This window comes from Cydia splendana, chromosome 6 (genome assembly GCF_910591565.1).
Source record: "Cydia splendana chromosome 6, ilCydSple1.2, whole genome shotgun sequence".
In the NCBI taxonomy this organism is placed as follows: Eukaryota; Metazoa; Arthropoda; class Insecta; order Lepidoptera; family Tortricidae; genus Cydia; species Cydia splendana.
In genome coordinates, this window is record NC_085965.1 from 17,243,127 (window position 1) to 17,267,292 (window position 24,166).

At 35.6% G+C, this 24,166-nt stretch overlaps 1 protein-coding gene across 1 annotated transcript; it reads left to right on the forward strand.

Moving 5' to 3' along the window:
* Positions 1 to 16,679: 16,679 nt before the first annotated feature.
* Positions 16,680 to 20,584, forward strand: LOC134791892 (pupal cuticle protein 20-like). The gene is made up of 4 exons (XM_063763011.1): positions 16,680 to 16,860; positions 18,285 to 18,412; positions 19,143 to 19,388; positions 20,406 to 20,584. The coding sequence occupies exons 1-4, from the start codon at positions 16,852 to 16,854 to the stop codon at positions 20,449 to 20,451; spliced, it is 429 nt and encodes a 142-aa protein (XP_063619081.1). The 5' UTR covers positions 16,680 to 16,851; the 3' UTR covers positions 20,452 to 20,584.
* Positions 20,585 to 24,166: the final 3,582 nt, after the last annotated feature.

A 24,166-nucleotide genomic window follows, 5' to 3' on the forward strand; every position in this document is an offset into this window, starting at 1 on the left:
TGTAAGCATAACCGGATATTCCGCAATTGTTTTTCATCCAAATCAATAGTGATCGTGTTCTATTTTGGATTGTTTGGGAGGAATCGGAATGTTCTAAATACCCAATTTCTATTTCCAATTTATATGACGTTTTGACAGATTATTCGTATAAAGATACAAGCAAATCTCGTCCTTATGGTAAGCGTTAAAGTGGGACCTTGGTGACTAGAGTTTGACACATATAATATCATATCCTTGGAATGATATATGTACTTAATAAACAAACTAACTTATTCATTTTAGCCATATTTAAGAACTTATGATGTGCTCGGATCCGCAGAAATTTTGTTGACCTGTTCTGATATGTTAGTGAAACCTTTCCACTTTTGTGGCCCCATTTTTGTCAACATTAAATTGGGAGTTATCTTGTTTTAAAATACCTTTTTTCAATTAGGTAACCCTATTCTCCCGTATCCAAGTAACTTTCCACCAGATTACTCCAGATCGAACTACTTTATGGGCCATTACTAAGAAAACATACTAAAAATAAAACATATAGGAATAAACAGGTTTAGCAATCAAGTGGCGTGACGTGGTCCGATACAGTTCAAAGAAAATTAATACCGATGGGGTTTAAAATCCTTATGTTGTTAATAATGTTAGGCAAATAGTACTAGAGGTAACTTAATTACTGATTACTTGCAATCATAAATCCTCGCAAAGTTTCATTAGTTGCTTTAATTAATGGTTTGATTGGCTTTGAATTCAGTATATTAGTACTATCGATCTCAAAGGCACAAGGCAAAGCAGGACTATTAGTGATTCATTAACCTACCTAAATTATGTACAACATTGTGTTTGTTAGGTGCATGCATGTTAGGTGGATGTGATATGTTTTGCCTACTTTACACCTGTAATACCTACGTCTGTATAAACACTTAGTATTAATTAGTATTCTATACCTTAAAACCTTCACGTAGTTTTATGATTATTCTGGATTTGCGTAATGCGAGTGGTGTGCGATGTCGAAATTTGTATTATCTCGCAGCGTTGAGTTTTTGTGTAGTTTGCTTTCAAGAATCGCATCTGATTTGCTGGGTTTAGAATTGCTATTCTGATGAGTGGTAAATTAAAAAGCGAATGAAAGTAGAAAAATTATGTGTGCTTATACATAGAAGAGTAGGTGCGGGAAATAGGCATTGCAGTGTTGAGCTTTTGTGTTGTTTGCTTTCAAGAATCGCATCTGAATTGATTGGTTCAGAATTCCTATTTGATTGAGTGGTAAATAAAAACGAATGAAAGTAGAAAAATTATGTGCTTATACATACATATGAGAGTAGTTACGGGAAAATATCATACTGTGAAGTTTGTGTGAAATGTCCGTTGAGTTGGGTTAACCATTTGGCTGCAATCTATCCGAAACAATGTCGAATTGCACCCCCCTGCAGAATCTATGTATGCGAAGCGACTATTCTATAGCTGGATGACTTTAAATGTAAGACTTGCCCTTGGGTTTTGCCGTTCCGATTGCATAGTGATACGGGAAAATGCATTAAATGGGTAACAGTGACCAGTGAGTCAAACACACCCGAAGGTAAACCGGAACTTATTCTGGTCATCTTTTTCCTTCAATAGGTTTTTATTTTTACAATTGTCAAATGGGCATTAAGTTAAAGGAGAAACTCGCCACCAACAATTTCAATTCAACTCATACCCAATTCTTTTATTACTATATTTAAATCCAAAATGGTACCTATTATAATTTAAACGCGCTGTATTCAGATTCAGACCATAGTTAATCATTTGCGAGCTTCGTCAAACGGATATTGATATGGTGTGTGACTTAACTCGTGCTACCCAAAGGTTTAGTACTTAGCTGCCGCATCAACAATGATCCCATCAATCCATCCGAATGTGTGGCGATGGTGCAACGCGGCGGCGAATCGGCATTCCGGGTGCACCGTTACGATACCCGGACACGCCGCTTGCGCAACATTCGCTTGTTGTGGTTATGTAACGCGGTGCGCGTTCACACCACGCCGAATTACCGGGATAGACTGGTGCAGTGTTTAGAGTCAAGACGTTCTCGTGCAATGATTTCATTTAGTTTGGAACTTATTTTGTTAACGAAGTATAATCAAAATATTGAACTGAAACTGCAGCTTATACTTACTTTAAAATTTAATGATGTCGTAAATTAAAATAAAAGAAGTCATAATGAAACTCATATTAAAAAGAATAAAATTATGATATATTGTTATAGTAGGTAGGTACCCAGAATAATGCACTCTATAATAATCCAATTAAGGTTTGTAAGTCACACTTATTTGCTTTCACTGGCTCGAGATGGCATCCAAATGTAACAAAAGAAAATCGTGTAGTGTGTAATGGTTGTAGATGCGTTCGCGGCCTCCAACGGCCTTGACAATGTCATCGCCGTCGGCGCCCGCGCAAGCATTCCGATCGCTTTCTGAACATGAGCGAGTCGAGGGCTTATGTAGGCGAAATAGTAGTTTATGAACACTCATCTATTACACACAGAATAAGGTTTGTGGCTTAAAGTTTTATTTCTATATCCACGATATATTAAAATGAATTTTTTGAAGTGAAAACTTCTTTAGCGGCGCTGGACACTTGTTGAGGTGGGGAAAAAAGATAAATTCGAGACAGCGTAACGCGATCACGTGACCGTAACGTTTAGATGGCCACTCATTTAGATGGCATTTAAATCAATAAAGAAAAACTCAACGACATTACATGAAAAAGGTTCTAATCTTGTACGGGTTGAAATACGAGGATCTCACAGTTACATTCTAACTTTATAGAGTCTGGCTAGCCAAAAATTGTTGACAGATATTTCGTTGTTGTATCACCAATTGTCTATGATTTAAAAAAAAAGCTGAAAGTCAGTTGTCAATTTATGTCATTCATTCAAATTGTTTGCGGTTTATAAGGGGTTTATTTTAAATAATATTAATAATGTATATACTGAGTGTGGTTCGCAAACTATTATTTAAGCTCGTAAATAATTACGACAATGTGCGAAGTCGACGTGTAGCGTCTAATAACGAAAAACTGCAATGTTTACAACTCATAAACAAATGTAAACAAATTAGGAGGGTGATGGTGCTCTATAAATATTTTGATACTTAGCATTTAGCGTATTTGTCATAGTACTTGTGTATTTTATTTGATGATGGATTAATATTACGGTATTATCGAGCTAGGTCTTATTTACACTACATTTCATTTTTCGCCTTGTTACAATGGTATATGGTGAGAAAGTGTTAACATATGTGTTTATCGTTGACTGTACTTTACATAGTGGTAGACATTATGTGAGCTGACTTTGAATGCACGTCAACGTATATTTAACTTATATCCTTAGGTACCTTACATGTGCACAGAAAATCAAAAATGTTTTCTAGTATTAAAACTATAATTCCTACTACACAAAGTGTGACCAGCCCAAGATTTTTTGAATTTCCCGCCAAACATTTGTGTAATATTTCAGTAGCCAGACACTCTACCACTCAAATATAATTCAATAAAGCTACATCTTGATGAAATCGCTAATAAAAGTGAACTCTAGTACTGGTGAATAAAACTCAAAATATCATGACCATATTTAGATGCGAGGTCTGCAAGGTAACTTTACAATTACTATTAGAATTTTAAACAATTAACGCTACAAATTTGATTTTCGAATATTAAACAAGCTCACTGATGACCAGCAATTTCGGAACTAAAGTTTTTCAATAGAAAGGAGGATGGGTCAATTATACATAGTGCTGCAGACATTTATTTTGGACTAGTCATTGAGTTTTCACTTCTGTCGGCACTCCCGGAGTGCAACCCGTTGTTTTTTTTGATTGCCTAAGCTAGGTAGGTATCTGTCTGATTGCATACAAAAAGAATAAAAACAATAAGAAGGTCACAAATATGTCGCAGGTTATCAAAAAGCAGTCGAAATGCCTATGGCCTATGAAAAACAAGTAAATTATTGCAAGCACGCGTGTAAGTTCTTATCTTACTGATCAACATAAAATAAACTATCAGTACAAGGAAAGTTTATTTTCTGTTGATAGGTATGTAAGAAAACGAGAGATCATTTATGTCCAATATGTCCATGTAGTCATCAGTAAAAAAAAATAGACGCAAGGTTAGATGGGGTATAAGAAACATTGGGGCAAGAGAAACACTTTGTAGGGAAACCTCATAGTGTTTCTGTTGCCTCGAGAAAAATAAACTATTAGAGTTAAACCAAAAAAGGTCTGCAACGATTTTGATAGCCCACGCACTGCAAGTGTTATTTTAAACGTATACATCTATGAAATTATGACATATAAATAACACTTGCACTGCGTATGCTATCAAAATCGCTGCAGACTTTTCTTGGTTTGACTCTAGTAATATTCGTATAGGTTTCTCTTACCCCACGTGACCTTATCTGAGCATTTCTTTTATTTTTTTGCCATTTTTATATATTGTGACCTTTTTTGCCATTTTTGTGTTATTTCTAGTCAGGATCGCGAGCCCTTTTCATCCTTATAGGAGAAAATAATGTCCCAAAATTTCCATACATTTTTCAAACTTTCCTTTTTGTTACCGCCATACAAAGTAAGTAGGTATATGGGGAAATGGTAACACAATAGTAAAGAAAAACTCTGGGACATTTTTTTATCCCATTAGAATCGAAAGAGCTCGTGATTCTGAGTAGATATAACACAAAAGTGGCAACAAAGGTCACAATATATAAAAATGGCAAAAAATAAAAGAAACGCTCATCTTTAATCACTTCAATATTTTCTTTGATGACATTATCCTTTAAAATGCTACAATACGAGTATTCAATACGTGACTCGAGGTCTAGCTACACTGGTTTTCCCGAGAACGCTGATCGCCCGCCCTGCGTATAGATGGGAATACTCCACCAGCCTTCGCGCCTTTCTTTCGCTTCATTTTTTACTGCCAGTAAGTATGATTAGTATCTGGACAAAAAAGATGTAACTGCGAGAGATTCCATACCGATGATGGATTCTGAAGAGCGATGAGTGAATGATGTATTGGGTTTTATAGGAATTCATGTGATGTGATTTTTTTCGGATTTTGGTAAGTAGTAGAATTAGGTAGTACACACATACTCTCTGTAGGCTTATCACATGATTGGCGCCACACAGGCCTATTCGGATTTCGAGATAATCACAAGATCTTGAGACGATTTAGAGATCAACTAGATCTACATTAGACATCGACTAGATGTGACTTGGATATCTAAAGTCGTAACTTGTCGAAATCGTTCAAGAGGACCTCCAGAATCGCGGAAACGTCAAATTTGACATATCTATCTTACAAATATCTTTAAATTATCCGTATCGTAACTTGTTGAAGTCTAGTAGAAATCTAATTCATTTTCCGAATCGAGCCGACAGTATCTCGCGGCGAGATAGATAGATGCTAGCCTGCTGTAATAGATTTGTTGTTTAGCGATGAGACCATCCTGTTGTTTGCCCCTATATATTTACTTGTTTGTAATCTTGCATATACATTTGTAAGTACCGGTGTCAGTATTTAGTAATAATATTCGGCGCTAGCTCTTGTATGTGAATCTTATAGGTTATTAAAAAATGAAACCTAGAGGTAACCTTTATTACCAACCGTCTTGATAATACACATTCATAGGTAAATTATATTGCCTGAGTGTAAAAATATATGAAATTGAATTGCAGAAGCAATTATTTTGTTTTTAGGAACCTTCTAATAGTGTTCGATAAAACTTCAAAATAAAATTTTAAATATAAGTACATTCATAGGTACATGCCTTGTTATGTACACAGAGCCTCACGAGGATTGAACTACTTATTCATGAAGAAATTATAGGTATTCCATGTGCATTAGTGAAATTTCACGTTAAATTCAATATTGTGAACAAAGTCGGTAGTGTTGGCAAGTTCGAAACTCGGACAAGTTGGAACTTTTGAAGTGGCCCGTGGATATGGATAAACAGGAATGTCACGTGCACGGATAAATTAATAAACTTGGACGTCTAGTGCACATGCCAATTTCCTTATGGCTAGCTTTTACCTAATTGGTCTCTCAGCTATACCATGCAAGCAATAACATTAGGTATAAGTAGTGACTATAACATCAGCCCTTGCTATTAAGTAACGAAAATTGAACTATTACTAGGGTCTTCTCAACGACACGATACATTTTGTTGACTTAGGACTATCAAAAATATCGAATATATGTATTTTTAAACTCGAATCTAGAATATTTACAGTTTGTACAAAATAAACAAAATGGAAAATGGTAAGTATCGAGTTTTTTTACACTCCGAGCTATAATAGCTGAATTAAATAATTATTTGTGCATAAATCTTACAATAAGTAGAGTAGCACCAAGAAAAGTCTGCAGCGGGTTTGATAGCCCACGCAGTGTCAAGTGTTATTTATACGTCATAATTTCATAGAAGTTTGACGTTTAAAATAATACTTGCACTGCGTGGGCTATCAAATCCGCTGCAGACTTTTCTTGGTCCGACTCTAGGACCTACCTAGTATGCGAGGGAGCGGTACACCTGTTGACAGGCATTTTGACAGGTATTGTTTGCTTTATAATCACCGAAGTGTTGGTGTCTCGCACTGACAGCTATTGTCGCCACACATTAGACTCACAGTTGCTACGCTACCGCAATAAGGAAACCTGACTCGACCCTTTCAACATGAGTGCAAGCGAAACACCAACGAACGGATAATGGCTCCTATAAGTATACATAGAAATAGGCGTGATTATATGTATGTATGTATAAGTATACATACAATAAGAGATCAAACGTAAAAAAGCAAGTCCATAAATCAATTTGTGTTTGTATGTGTCTGATTGTTTTGTTGGAGACGAGCCAAAGTGATACGTTATGGCGTGTGTTAGGTTATGTGCAGATAACTGTTGATTCTGACGTGGTTTCCTGTTGTATCGATTAATTAACACCGAAAGGAGAATATGTGCCACCGGTTAAGTTGATTGTGTGTCTAAACTAAAGTAACGCTTGCTGCAGTCATTTGTTTCTTTAGAAATCTCTTAACTCTGAAACATTGTTTAATAAAATTCTCGATTGATTGCTACTTTTTCATTCCCCTTTCTCTACTCAAATACTACTACTACTACTCAAATTAATTATCACTGCCTTGTGTTATTTTTGACCAACTATAGTAAAGAAACAATAATTTGCCTTCTGCAAAAAAATGGCGGTATTCATGTTCCATACCGACAGATAGCGATAACATTAATATCCAATATAGTTATAAAAAAAAACAATTCTCTCAATTGATAACGTAATTCGCGGGAACGTGACTGAAGATAAAAGTCGCCGCGAAAATTTCCATTGATTTCCATTTGTTTACTAGCTCCGGAATATTCGATGGGCCGATATACCCTCGGGTTTACAATTACGATTACTCAGTCATGTTTTCAGTACACTCGAACCTAATACTGGGTTCTTGGAATCAACGAGTGGTTTCGATGGTAAATGGAACGAAGGTCGCCGCTCGGGAAATCGGTTTCCAGTTTAAACCTGCACTATGATCGATGTTGTCTTTTACTCTCGGTACTGATTTGAGCGAGACAGGTATATGATTGCGAGAAGTTTAGGTTTGTGTATAGGTTTTAATCGGGATGTCTAGGCCTGGACAGCGTGTCGGCGCAGACGCACCGCTCTGGGAAAGTTTGTTTTTCTTGGAGCGATGCCGTTTGCGAGCAAACAACCTTGCTTATACGTTGTCACTCTTACGTTATGTGTACTAAAAGTAATTTACATTTCGTAGACATTCATTAGACTATACACTGGATGCCTAAAGCCTACATATATTAATACACACATAACGTCAAACACAAAGAGTGAGAAATAGGTATGCTTTGAAGATAAAGAAAATTGAGCATATACTGTACTTTATAAGTAAATAGAATACTCAAATGGTTACATTATTTTCACAAAAAGTATGGTAGACGTCCGTTTGCCCGTCACTGTCCCCAGTAGGTACAGTGTCATCTTTAAACTTACGTCGTCATGCAGCAACAGAGGGCACTATTGCGCATTAGCATGTCGAGTACTGGCATGTTTACCTTAATGCTCTCAATAAGCTCAAACTCACAAGTCGACGGATAGACGTCATCGACTAACCGCGGCCTCGAGGCTTAGCAACCAACTTTCCTTTGTGGTATATAAAGTAAATGAAAGGAATCCTAGATATCGATCACGTGCCGCCGCTATTGTTGCTCTCACGTGTCCGCTGTATTGTGCGTACCCAATGATATTATATAACTATAGATGGGTGATGCTCATACAAAAGGAGCACAAAAAATACTTCCATATTTATTTCTATATTACCTACGAAAAAATCTGTTATTTTGATTAATTATTCGCGCAATATGTGACAACCGGGTCTCTATTGTTTCCCAAAAAGTTTCAAGTCATAATGTATTGTTTGCCCGCATTTTCGTTAGTCATAATTCAATTGGTTCAGAAACGCGTCACTTTTCAGGATTGCCATAAAACAAACCTAACCTAACCTATCTATAGGATAACCTTACGAAAATCCTAAAAAGTAAACAGTTTCCGTTTTATCTTATACCTTTAAACGAGCAATTCTTGTATATATCTTATACCAAATACCTTTAAACGAGCAATTCTTGTATATATCTTATACCAAATACCTTTAAACGAGCAATTCTTGTATATATCTTATACCAAATACCTTTAAACGAGCAATTCTTGTATATATCTTATACCAAATACCTTTAAACGAGCAATTCTTGTATATATCTTATACCAAATACCTTTAAACGAGCAATTCTTGTATATATCTTATACCAAATACCTTTAAACGAGCAATTCTTGTATATATCTTATACCAAATACCTTTAAACGAGCAATTCTTGTATATATCTTATACCAAATACCTTTAAACGAGCAATTCTTGTATATATCTTATACCAAATACCTTTAAACGAGCAATTCTTGTATATATCTTATACCAAATACCTTTAAACGAGCAATTCTTGTATATATCTTATACCAAATACCTTTAAACGAGCAATTCTTGTATATATCTTATACCAAATACCTTTAAACGAGCAATTCTTGTATATATCTTATACCAAATACCTTTAAACGAGCAATTCTTGTATATATCTTATACCAAATACCTTTAAACGAGCAATTCTTGTATATATCTTATACCAAATACCTTTAAACGAGCAATTCTTGTATATATCTTATACCAAATACCTTTAAACGAGCAATTCTTGTATATATCTTATACCAAATACCTTTAAACGAGCAATTCTTGTATATATCTTATACCAAATACCTTTAAACGAGCAATTCTTGTATATATCTTATACCAAATACCTTTAAACGAGCAATTCTTGTATATATCTTATACCAAATACCTTTAAACGAGCAATTCTTGTGTATATCTTATACCAAATACCTTTAAACGAGCAATTCTTGTATATATCTTATACCAAATACCTTTAAACGAGCAATTCTTGTATATATCTTATACCAAATACCTTTAAACGAGCAATTCTTGTATATATCTTATACCAAATACCTTTAAACGAGCAATTCTTGTATATATCTTATACCAAATACCTTTAAACGAGCAATTCTTGTATATATCTTATACCAAATACCTTTAAACGAGCAATTCTTGTATATATCTTATACCAAATACCTTTAAACGAGCAATTCTTGTATATATCTTATACCAAATACCTTTAAACGAGCAATTCTTGTATATATCTTATACCAAATACCTTTAAACGAGCAATTCTTGTGTATATCTTATACCAAATACCTTTAAACGAGCAATTCTTGTATATATCTTATACCAAATACCTTTAAACGAGCAATTCTTGTATATATCTTATACCAAATACCTTTAAACGAGCAATTCTTGTATATATCTTATACCAAATACCTTTAAACGAGCAATTCTTGTATATATCTTATACCAAATACCTTTAAACGAGCAATTCTTGTATATATCTTATACCAAATACCTTTAAACGAGCAATTCTTGTATATATCTTATACCAAATACCTTTAAACGAGCAATTCTTGTATATATCTTATACCAAATACCTTTAAACGAGCAATTCTTGTATATATCTTATACCAAATACCTTTAAACGAGCAATTCTTGTATATATCTTATACCAAATACCTTTAAACGAGCAATTCTTGTATATATCTTATACCAAATACCTTTAAACGAGCAATTCTTGTATATATCTTATACCAAATACCTTTAAACGAGCAATTCTTGTGTATATCTTATACCAAATACCTTTAAACGAGCAATTCTTGTATATATCTTATACCAAATACCTTTAAACGAGCAATTCTTGTATATATCTTATACCAAATACCTTTAAACGAGCAATTCTTGTATATATCTTATACCAAATACCTTTAAACGAGCAATTCTTGTATATATCTTATACCAAATACCTTTAAACGAGCAATTCTTGTATATATCTTATACCAAATACCTTTAAACGAGCAATTCTTGTATATATCTTATACCAAATACCTTTAAACGAGCAATTCTTGTATATATCTTATACCAAATACCTTTAAACGAGCAATTCTTGTGTATATCTTATACCAAATACCTTTAAACGAGCAATTCTTGTATATATCTTATACCAAATACCTTTAAACGAGCAATTCTTGTATATATCTTATACCAAATACCTTTAAACGAGCAATTCTTGTATATATCTTATACCAAATACCTTTAAACGAGCAATTCTTGTATATATCTTATACCAAATACCTTTAAACGAGCAATTCTTGTATATATCTTATACCAAATACCTTTAAACGAGCAATTCTTGTATATATCTTATACCAAATACCTTTAAACGAGCAATTCTTGTATATATCTTATACCAAATACCTTTAAACGAGCAATTCTTGTATATATCTTATACCAAATACCTTTAAACGAGCAATTCTTGTATATATCTTATACCAAATACCTTTAAACGAGCAATTCTTGTATATATCTTATACCAAATACCTTTAAACGAGCAATTCTTGTATATATCTTATACCAAATACCTTTAAACGAGCAATTCTTGTATATATCTTATACCAAATACCTTTAAACGAGCAATTCTTGTATATATCTTATACCAAATACCTTTAAACGAGCAATTCTTGTATATATCTTATACCAAATACCTTTAAACGAGCAATTCTTGTATATATCTTATACCAAATACCTTTAAACGAGCAATTCTTGTATATATCTTATACCAAATACCTTTAAACGAGCAATTCTTGTATATATCTTATACCTTTAAACGAGCATCGTACAAAAACTCGTACTTTCAGAACGGAACTTAATTAATGTCGATGTCCGACGTTGACCTTATAAATAATAATAAATAAATAAATATAGGACATTTTTTATTTTTACACAAATTGACTAAGCCCCACGGTAAGCTCAAGAAGGCTTGTGTTGTGGGTACTCAGACAACGATATAATTATATAATATATAAATACTTAAATACATAGAAAACAACCATGACTCAGGAACAAATATCTGTATCATGGTCTAATAAAACATGGTCTTCTATTCCCAGAGTGACACGGGCCTACGTCACAATAACATTGCCACTTTATTTCAACATAACATGTTACATGGGTTAATAAGTTAAAATATTTCTTTATAATTTTATAATTTTCATTTATATGTATTTTATCTTAGATTTTACAATAACACGTAATTTTTAATTATTCGTTAGCATTATCTTCCGAATCACGAAAGAAATTTCAGACGTTCGGGTAATTCTGTTTACATTACTGGCAACACAGGATAGCGCTGTCACATTTGACAATTCGGATCTAGATAACTTCATGCCCTGACCGTCATCCTTGTCGAACGCGTGTTAATTGTTATTTCCTTCTCGCTCAGTGTCAGCAGTCGCAGTGTTTTCCAAACTTTTCACGTCGTAAGCTTGGTAATTAATGTGTAACTGTGAATTAGTTTTTCAAACGTTTGTCTTGTATAGATAAATAAAGTTTAATTCAATACATTAGATTTGTTTTATTTTACTATGTTTCTACATGAATAACTTAAAATTAATGCCGTTAAAATAATTTTCACCGTTGGTTAAAATTCTCCCACATTTTAAAGTTTGAGAACCTGTAAACAGCATGATGACGTCGGCCCGTGTCAGTTAGGTCATACGCGAATCTCGGAATAGAGTACCAGGCGGAGTATATTATTATACCATGATCTGTATCATCATACAAATAAATGCCCTTACCGGGATTCGAACCCGGGACCATCGGCTTCATAGGCAGGGTCACTACCCACTAGGCCAGACCGGTCGTCAAACACATACATAAAACACAGTAATTATAATGAAACGAGGTTTAAAAATGTAAACATGTTTTTGAACTCGATTGTACATACGCCCTTGAAAATTAGCACAACAGTACATAGGCCCGAGTACACATTGGATCGGGAACTGTTTGTTTTGAAATGTCGCTTCCATATCAATCCTCACATCGAGACTACTTTTAACATTTCGTATCACTCTACCATTTTATTGAAATTTGAACTTTATATCTCTGAAACAAAGCTTTAATTTTAAATGCATAAATGGAGTGATATACGTGTTAGTGGAAATTATCCCTGGACTTGCTTGTGCGTCAGACAATATGGCTCGTGGCCGTGCGAAAACTTCCACACTTAGGTGTGTTATTCTCATCGAGACATCGACTAATGAGCACCTCAAGTAAACTAGTTTAAATGTGACTTAGATATTCGTAACAACTCTTTTTGATAGAATTGCGTACAATTCGCTACACCGCCTAGGTACCGTAGCCCAGGGGTCAGCAAAGTTTTGAGGAGAAGCCATTCGGAGTAGAAATCATATAGTTTTAGGGATCTTAAACACCGCTAGCCGCAGTTTGCCGACCCTAGAGGCATATCCTTATGGATGATTGTCGACCCTTGCTCAAACTCAGGAGTTTGCCGACCCCTGACTAGTACCGCCTTTACCATAAGGGCACACGGGGCCCGTGCCCAGGGCCCTCATTCTCAGGGGGCCCCGAAGGACAGGTTACTCTCTGTCCTTATATTTGGTTACTGGTTACCCATAATAAATAGAAGATCATAGTAGAAAAATGTTAGTTTAATCGCTTTCTTTGCTTTCCAAAAGGGCCCCAAACTCTTATGTGCCCAAGGGCCCCAGCATAGTTTAAGACGGCCCTGCCCCTGAGGGCAACCTTATGGACGATTGTCGGTCGACTCTTGCTCAAACGACGCTTGTCGATACTCAGGAGTTTACTCGTTAGATATACAATAATGCATATATAGGATCGGCTCTTTAAAATCATTGATCGTAGATTGGCTTGATCGCGCCTGCTCCAAAAGTGGGAGACTTGGTCACCTAAATTATTAAAGCATAATTAATTGCCAATGAATGAATAAAACCCGTTTTAAAAGGAACCAATCGCTACGAGTATAATGTTTTGATTTTGCCAATGTAGTACTTAGTAGAGTTAGAATTGCAATTTTAGATCTATTTTAAATTTAGTGTGTTTCAAGGAGACTAGGGAAACTTGATCCTAGGGGAGACTTGGTCCCCTAAATTAAAAAAAAAAGATCTAAAATAGAAATCTTAGTTAGCATCAGCACCAGCTGAATATCATTCATTACATGTAAGTAGTTAAGTTTTATTGGGCTATTTCAAATTAGCGCGAGATGACATTTCGCTGATGTTCTCTTCCTCTCTTAAGCATGTGATCGGAGGTCACACGTAAACTAGTTCGGTTTAGCTTCTACGCTCAGTAGTTGATCGTAATGACAACCAGCCATTGTGCGAATTAGAGTTATGTTTTACTACCCAACAGAAAACTTTGGCAATCTGCCGGCCGCTAGACAGTTGGTACTCGGCTACTCGGAAAGATTTACTACGTATCGAATGTGTCTGATGTACTCGTAAATTGTTTTCTAATTCACAAAGTTTCTGTGTGTCTTGAAAGCTGGTCTATATCTAGTACTAGATATAGAACTTTGGTTCTGAGAGGCGTTTCAACTATGCTTTATTGGAGATCACACTTGCAATGGTTCTATTCAGGCGACACGCTTGGAAAGCGTTTTGTATGAATTATGATAAACTATAATGAACATGTATTCGATTTGCTTACTCGTAAAGACATTACTAGGTACAGTACATGTACCTTTCTATTTGTTAAGTGCGTTATTAAAATCGTCATTTGCTAAAAATCTAATGCGTCGCCTGGCAGGCACACAGTCCATTGCCATATTCCAGCTCTATTTTATGAGATCCATGATTTTATACAGTTCTTTAGAAACCATTAATGTTATAACAAAAATAGTATAGTTAGCCAGAGAACTGAACAATTTATTGCAGACGGCCCTTTTGAATTTGCCGCTTAAATGCATTATGATACGAAAATAAATATTGGTCAGATATTGGTAAGTTTTGACAGTTAACAGTTCTTTCCCCTGCAAGTGTCCGAAACAATATATTGTTTGTGCTTTCACTTTTAGCACTTGTCTCCGAAATGAAAATTATTTGCCCACTCAAAATCTGTCCATTAAAACTGCTAAAACAAATAGCGTCGAGTGCCTAAAGAAATGAACATTAATGTTGCATTAAGTTTGCCATCTTTAATTAGGTAACTATACCGGTTGTGGTCTGTAATACGAGCAAAAAATTTAACTGTAGGCTGTACTCCTCATACTGACCAACATTCGTTCAGCGACTTTTAAAAATAACTTGTGGTTTGATTTTTTAATACACTTTAAAGTTTATTCTAAGCCGCAATGTATTGCGAATTTTAAAGTAAGTATTTGAACAAATTAAAATATTTCAGAAAAATATTTAAATATAAATAAATATTTTATTTAAATTTGACCTATGCCGCTGTGGCCCGGTGGCCGAGTGGCTTAGGCACCTGCCGCGGTAGCAGAGGACGCTGGTTCGATTCCAGCCTGGGGCACTAGAGGCCTTGGTCACTTTTTCTTAGTATATGACATTTATTTCAGTTTATATTGCGAATTTTGTTATGTTTAAGGCATGACAAGCAACGTCAATCACAAATGATATGGCATGGCGATGGAAAAATAGGAATACTTCATCATTAAAAAAAGTTGTTGAACAATAGTTTCACAGTTTGAGGAGTACAATCTATGTTATAATTATTTGCTCGTGTTACAGGCCACACCCGGACTCACCCGGTATAGGTACCTAATCGACAAAAAGAGGCAACTAAATCGAGTCTGCACACAGAAAGGTCTAAAGGAGGAGTTGACTGACGTGCAAAGGACGTGCAGAGGTACAGTTAGCGATATAATACTTTACGTTTACGACATCACGACCAACCAGGTACCTTAAGTTAAACGCTAACACTTAGATTATTCACTCTGGTTACTTTAGCACTATTATTTATTTGGTACCGGTACCAATAAAATTAGAAAAAGGTTAAAATTTTACACATAAAATAAAATAAAGATCAATGCCAAGATACCTCTCCATACGAGTACTATGATGGACCGTTCGACTAGCGATAATACCGCTTAAATACCGCCAAATAATGTTTATCGTGAACTCTGAATATTGTGGAGAAGAGCAAGTAAATAAGGCTTGTAGTTACAGGTGACCTATGAATAGTAAAACGGATACTAATTTCAATTTGACCTTTAACTGCGCATAACTAACACGCCTCCGAGACTTGTGCTAATTGCAATGCTTGTTTTAGAACGCCATCTTCCGATGATACTATCAGGAGATAATCACGTTAGATAACAAATGCACAGAAAATTAAAAGATCTAGATTAAGTCGTTGACTAAGGTTTGTCAATAGTCCTAAAGCTTCATTAACACAGTTACAAATGAACACTAAAGGTGTTTACACTAAATGTTTCTCGTCTTAGCCCTTTTCCGGTTACATTCTAAAGGAACCCATTGGCATGCCAATTTAATTTAAACCTAATATTTATAAAATATTGACGCAAGCTCTAGTTTTCACTACTGCCATCGAACCTTTTAAACCATAGAGCAAATGAGAGTTTGACATAATTTATGTACAGGCCGGCATTATCTATGATTATTCGGTTGATTAATGGAGGCAGAGGTATGTAAAGTGAGATAGTTTACCGCTTCACACGTACCGTCACCTCGGCTCGGGGCGGGGCCCGCCGACCATCCTTCGCAGGAAATATGCGTGTGTCCAAGTCACGAGAGTATGAGACGAGGTACACGCTGGTACACCAGCGGGCTCTTTTGCCATACATCGCTGCTCGAGGCGCTCATGCTGCTTTACTCGAGCTCCGAGGGATCGGCACGACATTAATGCTGTTACATGAAGGCGCCTTATTCTTTAATCAGAAATAAATATTGCATGCGTACCGAGAAGTCACGAAGGACTCTTCCTGGTCCTGGTTCACCGCCAGGTGGCCACAGCATATAGTTAGCAGCGTTAAGTGCGTTAGCACTGTTTATGACGGTGGTGATGGGCATTCTGATTGTTTACTGTTTGGGACATCAATGTACTTACTTGTAACCAGATCGTCACTCAATTCTGGATTGTTTCGGGATTCTTATAGTAAACTTACAACACACACTACACACACACGCATACACTTCAGACACTTCACATCTCATGACTTGCACCGCATTCGTCTAAGCATATCGACAATACCGAGCAAGGTGAAGCAACTTGCCAAAAGGGCAAATCCGGCCGATATATAAAATGTCGAACATCCCCAGAGATTGTATTCCGAGTCGGAACACAATAGCATCACGTACCCCGCAACATGAAACTGGTAAGGCCCAGACTAATTTACTTATTAGGTATCATTATGAGCTTTATTTGCCTTATTAGGTAGGTACTCTACTCATCTGAAAAAGACAGTAAAATTTTCCGAAATTATGTAGAGTCAGACCAAGAATAGTCTGCAGCGGATTTGATAGCCCACGCTGGGTAAGTGTTATTTTAAACATCAAACTTCTATGAAATTATGACGTATAAATGACACTTGCACTGCGTGGGCTATCAAATCCGCTGCAGACTTTTTTTGGGCTGACTCTAGCTACACTTGTTCGTAGATTTATATAAATAAATATTATAGGACATTTTTACACAAATTGACTAAGCCCCACGGTAAGCTCAAGAAGGCTTGTGTTGTGGGTACTCAAACAACGATATACAGGATGATTCATGAGACGTGAGCAGGACTAATCCTGCACACTCAGTAACTGATAATTGATCGATCACCGTCGTATTTAGGAGAAACAACAACACTTTTTCCTATGTTTTTACTTTTTGGTGAGGGCAAATTTAATTCTCAACAATCATGGTCACCCTACAGGACCTAATTAATCAACATAAAACCTCTTTAACCGTAATGGCATTTTGATTACGAAGAAAATAAAATGTCAAACTTGAGTGAGATACGAGTTTTCAAAAGTAACCAGACCGTGATGACAGTAATGACATTCAATTTGACACAGAATATCGGTCGTTTACTAGTATTCTAATTTTAGGGTGACCATGCATGTCGTAAAAAAATTAATAACTTTTTTTTTCAACACGACCAGAAAATTAACGTTAACCTCACTAATACTGATACGAAACAGTTGCTTATAATTAACGATATGCGCAGTGTTAGTCTTGCTCACGTCTCCTGAATCACCCTGTATATAATATATAAATACTTAAATAAATAGAAAAATAACCATGACTTAGGAACAAATATCTGTGTCATCGCACAAATAAATGCCCTTACCGGGATCGAACCCGCTAGTAACCCACTAGGCCAGACCGGTCGTCATGTTTGTGTGAATTTGTCAGCTGTACCTTTTCACAAAAAATATTCTTTTTACTTTTTGTGACTATTTTTACGCAGTCTAATTTGGGGCTCACCCATCAGTTATTTACCGATGAAAAATTTTAATGGAAAAATGACAACACATGTTCCATATTATTTATTTATCAGTTCCCTTTTTTGTGTCAGTTGTAAGTATGGACATACTATTTTTCATTTGTGCATATAATATATGTACCTTATTGAGAGAAGAAAACCGACACATACAGGAAAACAAAAAGAGGATAGTAGGTACATAAAATTGCCACATACTAATGTATTTTAATTAATTTTATAACTCATAACTGTCCTTATTGTAACTACTTACTTATAAGGTTTTTTTACACGTGTTATATTTATTTTCATCGTGATTATTTGTTCAGGTACTCATATTAGCTGTCGTGGCGTCTGCGTCGGCGGCGCGTCTCGACCACCTGACGGGCGGCGCCAGCATCGGCGAAGCCACGCGCTTTGAGAACGTCAACGATGGCGCCGGCAACTACCACTTCAGGTAGGAGCCTAAAGGAACGTTACATTTACGTTACGAGTATATGCGGTTATCGTATCTACTGATGCGAATCGGCGCGAGTCAGAGCTAAGCACGTCTTTGCGATGTCCCACTCGCTCACCGGTGCGGCATGTAGATCCGTAATACCGCCTTATTTTGTATATAGAAAAAACCGGTCAAGTGCGAGTCTGTCTCGCGTTCCAAGGGCTCCGTACATTACCAATTTTTAACAATGTATTTTCTAAGTGGCACGTGATTAAAATGTATTTAAAAAACCCGTAGGCGTCGGATCAAAAACAAAGCCATTAAGTCCGACTCACGCTTGACTGCACATTTCTAATAGGTTTTCCTGTCATCTATAGATAAAGAACTATTTTATTTAGGCCCAGTAGTTTTGGAGATAAAGGGGCGGGGGGGAGGGGGGGTCGGAGAGACAGACAGACGCACGAGTGATCCTATAAGGGTTCCGTTTTTACATACATAATATGTCGTAGGTACACAAACACATAACTTCCAAGAAACTAATGACATTAAGCTACGGCGTCTATATTGTGGTTGGAGCCATATACTTACCGCCGTGCATGACTTTAATAACAGATATCTAGATTACCTGTCGCATTTAAGGAAAATAACAAGAACAGTCCTGACATTCTACCTTGATACCTACCATTTCCTTCTACGCGATAACCTCATAACCCTTTAAACCCTTTAGTAAAGGTTAGCTTAATTCCAGCTACGAGACTCCAAATGGCATAAGCGCGCGCGAGAGCGGGGCGCCGCGGGCGGCGGGGCCTGAGGGCCCGGCGGTGACGGCGGAGGGCGCCTTCTCGTATCGCACTCCTGATGGCCAGCAGGTGTCACTGTCATACACGGCTGATGAGAACGGTTTCCATCCTGTCGGCTCTCATCTGCCCACCCCACCGCCTATTCCGGAGGCGATTCTTAAAGCGCTGGAGTTCAACAGGCAAAATCCTTCTTCGTAAGTATTCGAGCTGCAGTTTAAATTCATCTTTGAATGTAAGTACCTATATAATGTATGGGGCCCAATACATAATACCGTGTTTCCCTGATTGCAGTTCGGTATAGGTACATATTTTAATAGATTAAATAGGTCATATAAACGAACACAAACATAATCTCGCGAGTTACTGTGCAGTAGGTACCTATATTAGTTAAATAATTATATCATGTCGACAACAACTACCTAGGTACCTAATGTATATTTGATGCACAATGCACATATGAAATATGAATGTTATTTAACTATGGTTTTTGGTTTCTTACCAGGGCTCTAGCCAAGATGACAATTGTAAAAAAAAAACCGGGCAAGTGCGAGTCGGACTCGCGCACGAAGGGTTCCGTACCACAATTTTTTTTTTTTTTTTTTTTTTTTTTTTTTTATGAAATAGGAGGCAAACGAGCAGACGGATCACCTGATGGTAAGCGATTACCGCCGCCCATGGACACCCGCAACACCAGAAGGGTTGCAAGCGCAGAAGGGTTACAATGCAAAAAAGGCAAAAAAAACGGACACCCATCCAAGTACTGACCCCGCCCGCCGTTGCTTAACTTCGGTCAAAAATCACGTTTGTTGTATGGGAGCCCCACTTAAATCTTTATTTTATTCTGTTTTTAGTATTTGTTGTTATAGCGGCAACAGAAATACATCATCTGTGAAAATTTCAACTGTCTAGGTATCACGGTTCGTGAGATACAGCCTGGTGACAGACAGACGGACGGACGGACGGACGGACGGACAGCGGAGTCTTAGTAATAGGGTCCCGTTTTACCCTTTGGGTACGGAACCCTAATAATAGGGTCCCGTTTTACCCTTTGGGTACGGAACCCTAAAAACCACCAACCGAGACCGACCAAAAAGGCTGAGACCGAAAAACTGCATTAGAAAGAAAAGTAGTGTTAATAAGCGACACTGGTGGAATACCTAATCCAGTTGAGGTGTTCAATTGTTTATTTATAATTGCTTTGTTGTTCCCAGGGATGATGGTTCTTACAACGGGGGTCGGAACGCGTTTCGTTTTTAAACCCTAACACTGGATCTTCAAGCAATGAATGCGTGCAGCGTGTGACCTCATAATATGCATGGACTGTGATAACGAAATATTTATATTATAGTTTTGTAAGTAACTTAACGCAAACAAACAAATAAACCGCAGTTTTACGTAATTTACTGTCTTTAATTTAATTTTAGAAAGTAGATTATTACATTTTTAAAAGATAAATACATTCCAAAAATACAAAAAAATATAATTAAATCAGGAATACTGCATGTTTTTGCATGTGTGATATTTATGGACATGATATAATACCGAACCATTTAGAAATTATAAATATTTCTAAAAAAATATGCTCTTCAATAAAAAACTCACTCTAAATTTGAAAACTTTTTTGGACATTTACATATACTACGGTCATTCTTTTCAACTATTTCAGTTTATTCCGACTATGTTCTTGTTTCCAATTATATTTATTCCTGTTTCCAACACAATTAATTTAAAACTGCGTATCCTCCTTTCCTATACTCCTAAGAAGGCACAATGATGTTTATATGTAATATGATGGATACAAATGCTATTCAGCGAGTAAAACAACAATGAGATATAGTGCTTATTCAAATGTCTCGATGCCTCTGGAGACGTTCCCGACAGAACTTCCAAATAGGCAAATAGTTACTGAGCTGGAACATTCAAATTTGATGTTATCAGAAAGGGAATAACAGATAAACTAAGTTTATTTGGTTTTGTAAAATAAGCCATTTTGTTTAAGTACATAGGTAGCTATATTATATACGAGTAGGTACAGTTGTGTGCAATAGAATGGCAGTCAATAAGAAAATGAAAATAAATTATATTGGATTTTTTTATAATTCTTCAACATTACTTAACATTGTTCCACAATTAACTGTAACTTTAACTTAAATAATATTGTAAGTAATAAAATAAATGATAAAATCCGGCTTTTTACTGACTGACTCACGGATATTCTTCTAAAAATGTAGAACCCTATAAAAGAAGTAGGTACAATTGTGTACAAGGTAACTTTTATTCAATAACAAAACTTATAAACTATTATTAATATTAAGTATACTCTAAATAAAAAAAACTAATAAAATAAATAAATTGTGTACTATAATTGTAATTTAACTAATTTAGTATCTTGCCTATTATTTCCAATCAAAGTTTTACCTACATCTAAACGCCATGTCATCCAGAAAAATTCAGGTTGCAAATAACTAAAGTCCCTGGAGAAAGGCCTCAAGATTGCCAATTAAATTTTTGGCAACCGTATTGTGATCTGAAAAAGCGCCACCACTTTTCAAAAATTCCGTTCTCTGAGCCTACTGCACCTTAAAATAGCGAAGTTCCTTATACATTTGTGCAGCAAACCGGCAGTTCCTAGACTGTTTGACGTGTATATAACACCGGCACTCAAATGACCATATTACTTACTTGATAAGTATCTTTCTTAATATAGTAAGTTAATATGCCACTGAAAGTTATTGCGCTTCGCAACGCAAAATTTTAGCAAACAAAATTTTTTTTTTCAAAAAATTAAATTTGGATACATGCTTTTATCTATAGGTAATTAATGTTAGATGTATACATTCAATCTCTGAAAATACATAGGTAGGTTCACAGCCAGACATTAGAACAGTCATAACATCGACATGAGATAGAGAAATGGAGGGCACAAACTTTTGCTTTTTATTATTAGGTATTTGATTACCTATACCGGGTGTGGCCTGTAACATGAGCAAAAAATTTTACTGTAGGCTGTACTCCTCATACTGACCAACATTTGTTCAGCGATTTTTAAAAATAACTTGTGGTTTGCTTTTTAATACACTTTCAAGTTTATTCTAAGACGCAATGTATTGCGAATATTGTTATGTTTAAGGCGTGACAAGCAACGTCAATCACAATGATATGGCGTGGCGATGGCGTCCATTGAAGATAATGTTTATTTTGTATGAAAAATAGGGAGTCGAAATACTTCATAATTTTTAAAAGTTGTTGAACAAAAGTGTCACCGTTTGAGGAGTACAATCTATGTTTGAATTATTTGCTTATGTTACAGGCCACACCCGGTATATTGAATGCCTAGCAAAATAAAATACGAGAAACATTGCATACACCAGGTCTATGCAACATTGCCTTTTAACCTTTACTATTCTCATTGTTCTCATTAGAATCTGCTCAGATTAGAAAAGTTCTTTTTTAACTAGCGCCTTGACTTATCCGACAGTTAGAACTCTTATTAAAAAAGTACTTTTATACAACGCAACGGAGATTCATTTAGAGCTGAAACTTTGTCCTAGCGCAATATGTTTTCTATTTGATAACTTTTGACATTCAAAGTATTAAAAACTTGGTAAGTAGTGTAGGTATCAGTAGGTACTTTCAATGTAAATAACATTGCTTATGTCACATTAATAATGTATATTAAAACCATATTCACGTTTACACTACTTCGAAGTCATTGTCGTTGGTATTAGATAATTTTACTCAATGGTATAGTAAAACCAAACGTTTATCAAAACATCATTACAAAATTATTTTCCAATACCATCCGTACAGGACCCCTATTAGACAAGTGACGTTTGACGTATCGTGTTCATCTCCCGTTGATGTGGGAAAAATCATAAGTTCTCGAATACGTAGGTACAATGTCAAAATTTGACATTAGCAATCCACAATTAAGTGACAACCAAACCAAACCGAACCACCCCGAGGTCAGAGGTTGAGTTTTGGTTGTACCAAATTACCTGGTTTGTTAGTGCACGACACCTTGCACTTTGTGACTATGCGCTGAAACTTGGCACAGTTGATTCTTAGCTGGTCTTGAGCAGATACAGATCGGTAGACATCGAGAGCCACGTCTCATTTAGTGGGGGGGGAGGGGGGAAGTTCGACGCCGCCGCGCTTCACTTGGAGCAACATTTCTCTAAAACTATACCTATTAGGGCATGTTATATATCATTTTCGGATAAATTAAGGATGAGAAATCTAGTTTTAGAACAAAAACAATGCACTTTCTAACAAAAAAAAAAGCATAAAGTAGAAAAGAATAAAAAGCATATTTGAGATTTTTTCATAGTTACCAATTTTTTTTTAAAGTGTAGCAGGAATCTGAAAACAAAAAATACAGTTGTAAAGCTACACTTATTACGCTTAAGAAAATATATAGTTTAATATACAAAACTGTTGATAAATGGGAGATAAAAAATAAATATTAAGCGTGGGTCAGAGTGATCTCAATACAAAATATTATGAATGTGGGAAAGTTACTTATAATTTGTTCTACAATCGTTTATTTTTTTTAGTTTTTCGTAAATAACTCGTAAACGGTAGCCCACAGCAAAAAATTATCTTTATAATCTGTTACAGATTTCTTATAAAATAAGTGCTACCTTTTTTCGCTACCATCAATATTAAAAAAAAATATTGAAGGGAGAAAATAAATACTTAGGTCCCCTTTTTTAGTCATTCGTAAATAACTCGTAAACGATGGCCAATAGCAAAAATTTTTTTAGTACATGAATAATTTACATAAAATTTCCAACAAAAACGGTCATTAAAACTTTTTCGCTAGGATCAATATTAAAAACGATATTAAAGAGAGAAATTAAATTCTAAGGTCCCCTTTTTAAATATTGATCCTAGCCAAAAAGTTTGAATAACCTTTTTTGTAGGAAATTTTATGCTAATTATTTATGTATAAATATATTTTTTGCTATTG